Source organism: Lissotriton vulgaris, chromosome 7 (genome assembly GCF_964263255.1).
Source record: "Lissotriton vulgaris chromosome 7, aLisVul1.2, whole genome shotgun sequence".
Lineage (NCBI taxonomy): Eukaryota > Metazoa > Chordata > Amphibia > Caudata > Salamandridae > Lissotriton > Lissotriton vulgaris.
In genome coordinates, this window is record NC_141695.1 from 1,650,977,333 (window position 1) to 1,650,990,238 (window position 12,906).

The window sequence follows — 12,906 nt, forward strand, 5'->3', positions numbered from 1 at the left end:
GATGAACTTAAACCGAAGGGCTTGTCCACCTTTTTCTCCGTGGAAAGAGCCCACCGCGTGCCGGGAGGCCAGCCGAAACCAGGGGCGACTCCGCGGCCCATAGTAGCCCGCTTGTTCAATTTCCGCGACCGGGATGCCATCTTGCAGGCGGCCAGGACATCTCCTCCTATTAAACTTCAGAACTCCACCATTGCTTTCTTCCCTGATTATACGGCGGATGTCGCACGTAGGCGAAGAACCTTCTTCGAGGTTAAAAAGGAGCTGAGGACACGAGAACTACCGTACTCCATGCTCTTCCCTGCGAGACTTAGGGTAGTAGCGGACAACAAAACTTAGTTCTTCGACAACCCCGAGGCAGTGCAGGACTGGCTGGAGGGATGGAGACCGGGACAACACCCGCGGCGAACCAACCGACCCAAGAAGGGCCGAAATACGGGACAACATCCGGACTCCCAGGCTTCGGGAGGGGGCCCAGAGAGCAGCGAATCCTTGGGAGCAGATGGTGGCCAAGAGGACAATGAGGACCAGTAACCTCCAGACTTGTGTGCTTTCTTAGACATATAGTTCTGTACACGCACTTCCCGCCATTGGACACTGGGTGATGGACCTCCGAGGGTGTGAATGAGAGACTGCCGGCAGCGGAGAGTCCCTCACCCCAACGCGCAAGTACACTGTTTTGGGGATGGGATATGCACTCTGCTCAGTTGGGGGGGCGGGCAGTTTGGAGTCCGTGTAGCAGGGGGGCAGGGAGGGGGGTGGGTAGGGGTTCAGGACTGTTTACAATTCAGGACCACTTGGTCCTGCGAGTTTTTGTTATGCACACACACATGTTTCTTAGTAGGTTTCAGTATTTTGGAAGCATCATACGTCGTGGGAACAGCCAGTTGACGAAGGGCGTACACTATCTCACTCATGGCAAGAAGGCCTCACGACTGCCCACCAGTCATACCTATGGCTAGGATAGATAACCACACCACACCGGCCCCGTTGCACGTCATGACGTGGAACGTTAGGGGCCTAGGAGACAAGATCAAGAGGGGCCTGGTATTGCAGGGCATTAAGAGACAGGGACCCGCCCTAGTTCTTCTGCAGGAGACACACTTGTTGGGGGCGGCCACACGGGCTCTGGATAGGAGGGGATACCGTATGATAGCACACGCGGAGTTTACCTCAGGGTCACGTGGCACAGGTATTTTGCTAAGAAAATCCTCCCAATACATAGTGAAATCCACAATAGTAGATGATCAAGGCCGCTTCGCGGCGGTGCATGGCCAGTGGGAGGGTAAACTGTTAAATGTGGTCTCCGTATATATTCCGCCGGCATTACAATCAGTAGCTCTAGGGGACCTCGGCAAATTCCTGCTGGATCTCCCTGAAGGGGATTTGCTTATAGGTGGGGATTTCAATATGACACTCACGGACACCCTCGACCAATTCCCCGCACTAACACATACAGATGGCCCCAGCAGGTTGCAGACCTTTTTGGACGCACATAGTCTAGTGGATGTGTGGCGTACACTGCACCCAGACCAGCAACAATACTCCTATTACTCAGCAACCCACAATAGTCTTTCAAGGATAGATTACTTCTTCACACTGGGTAACGGTCTCCTTAACATATGCGAGGCAAAGATACAGCCGAGAGGCGTCTCGGACCACTCGCCGGTCACTCTGACCGTCACTAGCGCAGGTACCAAACGCAAGAGGGTGTATCCGATTTTTCCAGGGTATCTTAAAGCTCCGCAGATAAGTAAAGATCTGAAGAAAGTTACCCGGCTTTACTTTGAGGAGAACCAGTCCTCGGTGGACTCTCCCTCCATACTGTGGGAAGCCTACAAAGCTGTGTTCAGGGGTCAGGCTATCGCAATAATAACGAACCACAAGAAAACACACGGGAAGGAAGCACTGGACTTGGAGTTGGGCCTTGAGAGGGCCAACACTGCCCATATGGCGGACCCATCGGAGGACACACTTCATGACCTACTGATACACCAGCGCCGCCTCAACGACCACTTGAGACGTGTGACGTTGGCGGATATCGCCGCGACTAAACACAGGGTCTATGATATAGGGGACAAAGCTAGCAAACTCCTGGCGTGGCTGGATAAGAAACAAGGGGGGGGGTAGGAACATATTACAAATTACAGACTCATGTGGCATTGTCCACACCCAACCGGGTGACATAGTAGAAGTCCTGGCTGATCACTTTCATGACGTGTACACTCCAACGACAGTGGTGACAGAAGATGAGTCCCTGAACGTCCTTGAATGTGTGCCTCCGCCAAAATTGACGGACGAGGCAGCGAAGGATATCGATGCCCCCTTGACTATCGATGAAATTCAATTGGCCATTAACTCCCTTCATTCGGGTAAGGCTCTGGGCCCCAATGGGGTGCCCATTGAGTGGTTTAAAATTATGTCTGAATCACTAAGTACGCCCCTTCTTCAGATGTATGAGGAGAGTAGGTTGAAGGGAACATTGCCACCGGATCAACGGATGGCGACTATCGTTGCTATCCCGAAACCGGGTAAACCGCCCAGCGACTGTAAATCGTATAGGCCTATTTCCCTCCTGAACCCGGAGGCCAAAATAATAGCTAAAGTGCTGGCAAACAGACTTATGTCGTGCTTAAGTCAACTGATTCACCCGGATCAATCCGGTTTCATGCCGCATCGAAGCACGGCCCTAAACCTTCGCAGGGTACACAGAGTTGTGGCGAGACTCTCAATGTTGCAGGAACCGGCAGCGATCCTATCATTAGACGCCAAGATGGCGTTCGACTTGGTGGAGTGGAACTACCTCTTCGCGGTGCTCACACGTATGGGCTTTGGTCCAGTATTTATTTCCTGGATACGGATGCTTTATAAAGATCCCATGGCCAGGGTAGTAGCTAATGGCCACATTTCTCGAGCCATACGTTTGGGACGTGGCACACGACAGGGATGCCCACTCTCGCCCCTCCTCTTTGCTCTGGTTCTGGAACCGCTAGCAGTCACTATCCGTACTACGCAGCTCCTGAAGGGGATCCAATGGCACCCACAGTGGGAAGACAGAGTGTCTCTTTACGCGGACGATATGTTAATATACCTTACTGACCTAGAAGACCGCCTTCCCAACCTCCTAGCGCTTTGTAATTCACATGGGCGAGTATCAGGTTATACCATCAATTGGGCAAAATCGATACTTTTTGAGCTTAGGGGACCGCTCCCGCCACTGCCAGATTCCTGTCCGCTGGAGATAGCTCCCTCTTCCTTTAAATATCTGGGAATCCATATCACTCGTGATGAGGCGGAGTTCGCGCGGCTCAACCTGCAGCCTCCCTTGCTCCGACTCCGTAACGATGTGCAACACTGGAAAGAACTCCCACTGACATTGCTGGGCAGGGCAGCATTATTTAAAATGATGGCCCTGCCGCGCTTTTTATACGTTCTTGAGAACGCCCCACGCTTGATACCGGACAGCTTCCTACAAAGAATAACGGCACAGATCACGAGTCTGCTCTGGGGAAACCGGCCAGCTCGGATTTCGCACACAAAGCTAAATAGGAGCTGGTACGATGGAGGCATTGCACTGCCCAATATGCAATTGTATTATTGGGCGGCCCAACTCAAGATTCTTAATCAGTGGGTGCACGCCCCGCAGGACGATCCAGCATTTAAAGCAGACAGGACACAACTGGGTACGAACAGTTTGCTGGCACCACTATATCATCGAGGCACTGCGGCAAAACTCATAGGGCCCACTAAACACACCGTTCAACTGTGGTACAAGGCACAAGCGAAGTTACATTGGGAGGGGACCATCACAAAACTTACACCTTTGTGGGACACCAAGGCACTGGGACATCTACGACGCACTAAGGGCTTTACCCAATGGGACAACATTGGGATATCAACTGTGGGAGACATGTGGACTAGAGAGGGAGTGGTTTTGTTCGCAACCCTTCAGGATCAGTATGAATTGGGGGATAACGAGCTGTACAGATACATACAGATCAGACATGCCCGACAGGCAGCAATCCCACCAGACACGTCCCCACCGGAATCCTCCCCGTTGGAGGACCGTCTGCTCACAGATTTCATACAGGACGGTGCAACCTCACTGACATATCGCAAATTAATCAATAATTTACCTGACCCCCTAGAGAAGCTAAAAGACAAGTGGATGACTGATGTCGGAGATCTAGACGAGTCCGAATGGAACGCAGCCATGGCGTCTCCACGTGAGGCGGGTATATCGTCCAAATTCCGTTTGGTGCAGTTAACAATTTTACATAGAATTTATTACACCCGAACGACACTACACAAACTGCAAAGAGCGGACCACCCATATTGTCTCAGGGGCTGCGGGGCAGAGGGCACGTTTATATACACGCTGTGGGAATGCCCATGTGTTGTTAGGTTTTGGCAGCGGGTTTTACGTACCATTGCACAGACACTCCACACCTCACTCACACTGGACCCGCGGGTATGTTTATTAAATGTGTGGGGGCCTACAGATCTTACCTTCTATGAAAGGGTGTGGACCACGATAGGGCTTGTCACAGCCAAACGAGATATCGCACAGAAATGGGGATCGGCAGACCTCCCCACACTGGCACAGTGGATCAGAAACATGGACATGCTTATGTTGACAGAAAGAGCAGTCTACAAAGTAAGAGATAACCCGCGCAAATAGAATGGGGTCTGGCAACCGTGGAATTCCTATAGGGGGGATATTTGTGAGCCGTTGACGGAAGAGGATCTTGAAGGTACTGATGATGAAGAATAGCACTAAATAGGGGCTGAGGCCAATTGTGGGCTATTTGCATGGAGGGAACGGGGCTGGTCGTGTAGCAGTGGGATTGGACGGGGGGAGATGCGGGCGGGATGGGGTCTTGGGAGATTTGCACAGCTGGTCCCTCACATGACAACTATGATGCTAGATAACACGCTAAGACTAACTTATTGTCGTGCTGATTCATGTGTGCAGTTTCTTTTAGTTTACGTTCAATATGAAAACAAAAAACACAAAAAGCAAATTGTATTTTTTACCGTGAACTCATTCGCTCCACATATTTGATCATCTTGATAACTGATGCTACCTCTACAACCGGACGAGGTTCCGAAATCTCCACATTGTTTACATTTAATCCATACTACAAGCCGGCCTCAGGGTTGTAGGCATACATGTGTAAGTTGATGATGATGCTATTTGAATTTGCAATAAAAATAAATTAAAAAAAAAAAAGAACCCGAAGTTCTCTGAGAGTGGGCCACCTTGTCGTCCGATAAAGCAGACACCGCTGCGCAAGGTTCCCGCCGTTCCAGTTCAGTCTGTGAGAGCGATGGCCTCCGCAGGTCTCGCTTCCGGCGCCGGAGCCGCTGTGATTTACGCTGAGTCTGGCCCTCCGAGGCTCCCTGAGACCCTTGATCCATGCCGCCTTTCCCATCCCTGTAGGCCTCCAGCCACTCCCACACTTCTTCCGGGGTGTCATGAAAGCAAGTTCTGCCGTCCAACATAATTCTTAATTTAGCTGAAAAGAGCAAAGAGTACTGAATACCTTCCGTCCTCAGTTCTTTTTTGATTGCCAGAAAGGAGGGACGGCGCCGCTGGGTCTCAAAGGTGTAGTCCGGGAACAGAATGACCTTGCTATTCCCACATGGAAGGGGCCATTGGTGCGTGCTTTTTGGAGGAGCAGGTCTCTGTCACGAAAGTGCAGTAGGCGCGCCACCACCGGCCGAGGGGGCCGCCCTTGCTGTGGGGGCCTACCCGACACTCGATGCGCTCGCTCCAGAGTATAAAAGGAGGTCAACCCTTCCGGAGCCACCACTGTCCTCAACCATTCCTCCAGATAGCATACCATATCCGGCCCTTCTGCTCTTTCCGGTAGCCCCACCATGCGGATGTTGTTCCGTCGATTTCTCCCTTCGGCATCTTCAACACGCTTTTCCAGCGCTGTCAGTCTATCTAGAGTTTGCGTCATCGTTACTTGCAGTGCTTTATGAGCAGGTTCCACTTCCTTAATCGCCCCTTCCACCTGTTTCACCCTGTCCACTAATTTAGAGTGATCCGCCCTTAAGAGGCCAAGGCCCGTCGCAACCTGAATATCCTGCTGTAGCTCAGCTCGAGAGTCCGCAATCGCCGCCAAGATTTTTTCCAGTTGTTGCTGCAGTCCCGGGTCGCGAGGTGCCTCCTGTGCCGACTGTTCACTCTGGCTATTATGTTCAGTGTCCGAGTGTTGCGCGCCATCTCTCTTCCCCTTAGTTTTCCCCATTTCTGGGGTCTCCCGTATCCCACTTATGCGTTAGAAATCCCAGCAGGCCACCTCAACACAGCCCAATCGCGGTCTTGCCCTCAGTGCGCACTGTACCAAGATGTCAGGCCCCGCGTCACAGTCCCACCCAGTCAACCAATTTGCCAGAGACAGAGTCCCAAGAGGTTCCTTCCTGAACACTGGGATCGTCACCTAATGCGTCGGCGGCCCCACTTGCCCCGTCCATTCACAACAGATGTATGCCTAGCAGCTTCCAGGAAGAACCTCTGGTATTCTCCAACACGGCCTAAGACAAGTGCCTAGACTCGGAATAACTGCTGACCAGCACTCAGGCCCCGGCCGGCCTCCAAACGGTCAGGCTGCAAGGCCATGTCCATCCTCCCACGGACCAAGTAGGCGCTACCCCCGGGGAGGGTTCACTCCAGTTCTCAGCACGTGTAATCGCAGCCGAGCAGATGGGGGGGGGTCTCATCTACGCCACTCCTCTCCTCGGCCCCCTGCGTAGGCGGTGCCCCAATCCTCTTGTCCCTGAATGGGCACCCGTTGAAGGAGCTGAGATTCCTGCCCTGCGGCTACCTGCCCGGCATACGTCCACCCTCAGCTCGTCATATGTGTCCCGCACCGCGCCCTAGTCCTCGGGCAGCAGTGCCCCCAATGTCTCGCCACTGCCTCCTCAATCCAGCACTCTGGGCAATACTGGCAATCAGCCAACGCCTGCTCCCAGCTCTCGAGGGGGGCCAAGTAGCTACCAATCCAGCTAGCCAACAGAAGCTCGAGTCCTCATGCGCCACCGCTTCGCACTTGCGCCTGCCTCCAGTCAGTGCTCCATCGGCGCTTTCACAGTGACTTCTGCCCCGCAGAGTCAGCAGTCCATAACCCACCCTCCCCCCCAGAGCTCAATCCCGCGCTGTGCAGTGTGATGGGGCGCCGACCGAATCACCGCTGATTCCGTCTCAGACAATGTCCGATCCTTGCTGCTACTCGGCGTACCCCTCCCCGCCCCGGCTCGCAGACAGCAGCACCTCCGGAGCCCCGAGCCCACCTCCGCGACCCCCAGGTCGGGATCGCGCTACAGTCCACTCACCAGTGCCGGTCCGGGCAGTGCCTCTCCGCTTGTCTCCTGGGCTCCTCCACTGAATGCTCCTGCCATACAACTGTGGGCGCAACTCGATTCGGGGTAATCTCCAGTCCTCCCCTCAGCAGAAGACCCTGGCCGCCATTGCCGCTAACCACAAGTTCAGGCCGTCTCCTCTGAACCACCTTCCTTGAAGACACCGCTCCGGGGTTCGCTTGCTCGGGGGTCCCCCACAGGACCTAGTCACCTCAGGACGCCAGACAGCTGCCCCCGCCGTCGGCAGCCGTGATCGCCGTCTTCCGTGATCCCCAGCTCCTCTTTGTGTCGCATCGCCGCCATTTTGTGGACGCCTACTCCGGGTCTCTCGGGCTCAGCTGCTGCCCGTTATCACATTATCACTGCGCTGTCCAGCCTCAGATCTGTGTGCTAGCAGGGCCACGCATGTCCCATGCCCCGCTGCGTCGGCGGGGGGTCCAAGGGGGCTTTAATATCAGGATAAGTGCGGGTTTCCGGGCCGGAGCGCAACGCTCACACCGCTGTCCGCATCGGCTCCCAAGCCACGCCCCATCGGGGAGCTTCTTAATGCAAACAGATTCTCCCCTCTTGTGCTCTGGCTGCTGACAGTCATAGCACACGCCAGCCTTTGACGGGTCATAATTCTTTCCCTGATGACTGCCCACCTTGGATGGGTCTCGTGACTCCCCTTCTTAGGCAGACTTTTGGGGCCCTTTAGAGAACTTATTTTTATCTTTACCTCCCTCCTTCCCTTATTGGGGAGGCCAGACCCCCTTTTGTAGTATCACCCTGTGGGCTTCTTGGATACTCGTTTATGCACAACTTATCAGCTATCCTACCCAGCTCTCTGGTGCAGAACAGATTTAAGTCCACTACATGCTTGTGCATTTCTGAACATTTAATTAGAATGTGCTCTTTAAAAGTTAAATTATATAGCCCATCATAGGTAGTACTTGTTTGCCCTTTAACCAACCTTCTAGTGTCTTTACTGAAATGTCGACAAAGTCCACCTATTACTGCTGTGCATCTTTTTGTTTTCCATCTATTTATGTGTGCATTTACAATTTTTACAACAAGTATACCACAACCATAAATGGTTCAAAAGCTGTTCCAGTTTGGAATAGATACAGGCAGTGACATACAATGCTTCCAGAATATCGCCAGCTAAAATAATCATGAGGATGGAAGTCCATGTGGCAAACAAAGGAGAACGTTATACAGGCAAGTTTGACACTGATCAGGCCAATTCAGCCATCTATAAGCAATAAGATTTGATTTAAACCAATGAAGGGTGAAGAACAACAACCCCAGAACATTTAAACAGGCCCACACCTTCCCACTTTATATTCATATGTCCATCCGCAATGCAACATCACTTCGAATAATAGACGAGGTGGGGAAGGAAGCAATCAGTGTGGTGTAGGCGATACGCTTTGTGATAGGTGGGTATCTGGAGATTCTGTGGCCTCCATAGGAGTTATAGCTCCCTTGGGGGACTCGGCTGTGTGCAACAGGGAAGCTTGGAGTGTGACCAGGATAGCGTCCCAACTGGTACTTGCGTAAGCTCCTCGTATCTTCTCTGTGCTCTGAACCTGGGCCAATGTTTTCATGGATTGTTCCCATGCAGTGATCATGGGGGTGTTGGCGATTTACACTTTGGAGTGATTAGGCGTTTGGACAGCAGGAGCCCTAAGTCAATGAAAAAGATGGTGGCCCTGTATTTACTGCTGTGCATCTTTGTAGGTCTCACATAATTTCCTTCCGTATTCCTCCGGGGTAAGACTAAACTTTGCTATCAGGGATTCCTTCATTTGGGGATAGGACTCTGCTACATCTTCTTCTAAGTTTAACAGCCTATTTCTCCCTACTACTGGGATTAGGCCCCACAACAACCATCCCCAGTGCTGTAGCCAACTTTCTCAACTTCACAGCCCCCTCTTATGCAGCAAACTATTTGTCTATGTCGTCTCCAACCACAAACAATGGCACAATACCTTTCAGAAGTCGATGGTCCTGTGACCCTTTGGTTGGTATTTCTTCTCTGGTGCTGCCACCATTACTTCTGGGATCCAAACCCCGGTTGGTCTTTCTCTCTTCCAAGGCTAGGTGTTCCTCAGCCGAAGGCGAATATGTTTCCCTCCAGGGCTATGAGTGCCAATTGACTCTCAAGTGCTCTTTGTCGGAGGCCCATCTCTGAGGCACTTGAGCTGGGTGAACTTGCTTTGCTTCCAGTCCTGGGAAGTATTTATGTGACTGTACTCAGATAGGTCATCTTCTTACCCTGCACTGTCTGGGGTAACCACCTCTTCCAGGAAAGTTTGGGCTTTTCAAGCACCATCCCAGGCCTTAAGGTCCTTCTCATAATCTCCTTTTTTAGTGGAAAGGCCTAGAGTTTTCCCCCTGTTTTGCACAGGGCACTTAGTTTACTGATTGTGAGGGAACACAGAGAGTCTAGGGTATATTCCATGGTTTCCGTACTCTTAAAAAGGTGCACAAATTTAAGTCAAAAGTAGTTTAGAAAAATTAATAAGTGACCCAATTACAAGTATCCAATTAATTTCTTTTTTTTGCCTCATGCCAATATTAGGACTTTTAATTACTTCACCTATTAGCTGAGTGATACTGCTAAACACATGTACTGGATCCTACTGCTGAAACACCAATGTAGGAAAGTGCATTATTATGTGGTCTAGTTGTGAAGCCTCACCATGTAATAATATCACAATCTGTATCAGGCAGGCCCAGTTAGGTTTCTTTGCGAAAACCCAAAGCTCAAACCTCTGTAGCAGTAGGACGGAGCAGTCATGCTTAACCAAAAGAACCAGTGTAAAGTATTTATAAGTACCAAAAGAACAGGTAATTAGGAAACAATCACCTACAATTAAGTGCTGAGTACTACTGGAAATGGGAGGAAGTTGAACAGTAGCAAGTGGACTTGCACTGGACTCCCTCAATACTCTTGGAGACCAAGACCCTAGGCAGGAGATGACCACTGTTACTCCTAGATACCAGACTGGCCCCAGAAATACTCACTGATTCTCTGCAGCATCCCCATTGTCTTCAGCATCTCAGCATCCTGCATCTCAAGCAACAGGACCACTTCCTGGGTGGACCGCGTTAAAGGAGGAAGACAATGAGAACCCTAATACTGCTGAAAAGTGACAGGTAACTGTCTCACTAGAGCTAAGTTGTCCCTGTGACTGTCTCCAACTCGGTTGTGTAGCCAGTCCAAGCTAAACGAAGTAACCCTGCTAGCCAGGTGACTATTATTTATTATTTCTCCAGTTCTTAAACATGTTTGTCGTTTTGGTGTCTAATTTAAGTTATGAATACACTATATTTTTATAATTTAGTGTTAGATTTATATTGTGTAGTGTTTCCTACTTACTTGTTGATTTAGTGCTTCTAAATTCTTTAATCGTGTTCCTTTGATTAAGCCTGACTGCTCTGTGCCACAGCAACACAGGACTGAGCTAAGGGTTTTCTTAAAGAAACCTAACTGGACCTGATAAAGACTGTGACATACCTATGTGGTGAGGTTCCACAACCACACCACATAATAATTTACTTCACTACAAAGATATTTAAGACTTTAAAATCTTTCTGCATAGGGGCACCAAATGATGGTTATAAAGAGATTCTAGCAAAGGGCATACATTAATTCCTTCAATTGTCGAATACCAAATCTGTATCAATGAAAGTATGGTATACATTTAAAGAATAGGACACATTACCCTGCACACTTTTATTCCGCGTGCCATTACCCCACAATTTTTACACCGCAAAATCTTTTACAACGCAGGGCTTTACAATGCAATCCATTACAACTCATTCCCCATTACAACATAATTCATTAGTTTAACTCCATGGGGGGGGGTATTACTTTGGGGAATGCGTTGTAATAGTTTGCGGTGTAAAGCCCTGTGTTGTAAAAGATTTTGCGGTGTAACAAATGTGGGGTATTGGCATGTGGAGTAACGCACGCAGGGTAAAGGATGTTTCCCACTTTTAGAGCTATGTTAGGCATATTTATTGAGACAAAATACCAAGGAATAATGTTTAAAGTGTATTATAAGATGGACTTATAATATATGGAGAGCATTATATTGTAGGGCTCTTTGCATGCAAAATTAATTTACAGCAAGTGCTCTGCCAAATAGCGGGCTCCTAAATGATCAATCCTTGTGCTTATACAACATTATTCAACCTGTGAGTGATAATCTGATTAACAATTGTCATAGTTCATTACTGAATCCTAAAGGTAATTGTTTCCATATACATACTGTACCAATAACCTGAATCTATCACACCCCTGTATTTCATCTGCTATTATATTTCAGGGTGTTCCAAGTTTCTATCTATCATCACAGTTTGATGCACGCCCTTCATTCCACTCAACAGCCTGCATAGAATAGGCATTTTACAGTTTCAAGCTTCTGCTTACCTTGTTCAGATTCTGCCCTAACATGCACCTTTCAATTTTCAAAACCATGGCTATGTCCAAGTTCTTTTTGCAGAGCGAGTTGAGAGCTTCAGTGGTGTCATCCAGCAATGCTTGGAGGAACACCCATGTAAACTTGATGATGTTGATGATCCTTTGGACTGGGCTATCTGTCAGAGAAGGAGAACAATAGACATTTATAAAGGGATGGAGTACTTTCTGTCAGTCTATGTTTTGCAGGCTTTTTTCACCAACGAGAAGGGTGTATCCGGAGAAGACTTTACAAAGTCAGGCATGAGCACTGAAATGCTTTGTATCTAGTTTTTGTCATAAAATATGCCATATATACACACACACACAGAAAGATTTATATTTCACGAGGGCTTAATAATGCAAGAACCAGAAACAGAGAAAATTAACAAAATTTTGGACCAAAGAAATTGCTTCCGAATTAAAGAAGACGGGAACAATTATATACACATTATGTGTGTGTGTGTGTGTGTGTTATTGAGTATCTCAATAGCACCTCAGCACTACTTCAATTAGAGCACTATTATCTGAAGGCTTCGGACTGCCGTTCCCTTATTATTGTGAAGAGAGAAGGAGGAGAGAATGAGAGTATATATATATATATATATATATATATATATATATATATATACATATATATTCACAAAGCTTCCAAAGGAAACAAATTAAGCTGCACAACAGTATTCTTCTTTTAAAGGTTTAATTTATACTTAAATCCATTGTTGTACCGTGAACAAGGTATACGAGGATACCGGAACCCGTGGGTTTGGTCCTGTGCTGGTTACAACAATGGATTTAAGAATAAATTAAACCTTTAAAAGAAGACTACTGGTGTGCGGCTTAATTTGTTTCCTTTGGAAGCTTTGTGAATATATTTGGCCTTCTGGTTCAACCGTGTAAGTGACGTACCTTCCAAAGCAGCGCTGAGGAGTCGAAGAAAAGGAACCGCGATGGATGGATGGATGGATGGATGGATATATATATATATATATATATATATATATATATATATATATATATATATATATATATATATATATATATATATATATATATATATATATATATCGTGCTTCCTTGCCCTGTAG

The 12,906-nt window shown here is 48.7% G+C and overlaps 1 protein-coding gene across 1 annotated transcript in view; it reads right to left on the bottom strand.

The window, feature by feature from the left end:
* The window catches only part of LOC147706209 (piezo-type mechanosensitive ion channel component 2-like), a 612,835-nt gene that overhangs the window by 222,356 nt on the left and 377,573 nt on the right, over positions 1–12,906 (bottom strand). The window contains exon 32 of the mRNA XM_086929599.1: positions 11,792–11,958. Coding sequence (XP_086785725.1) covers positions 11,792–11,958 — 167 coding nt within the window. The remainder of the gene's footprint in view (positions 1–11,791; positions 11,959–12,906) is intronic.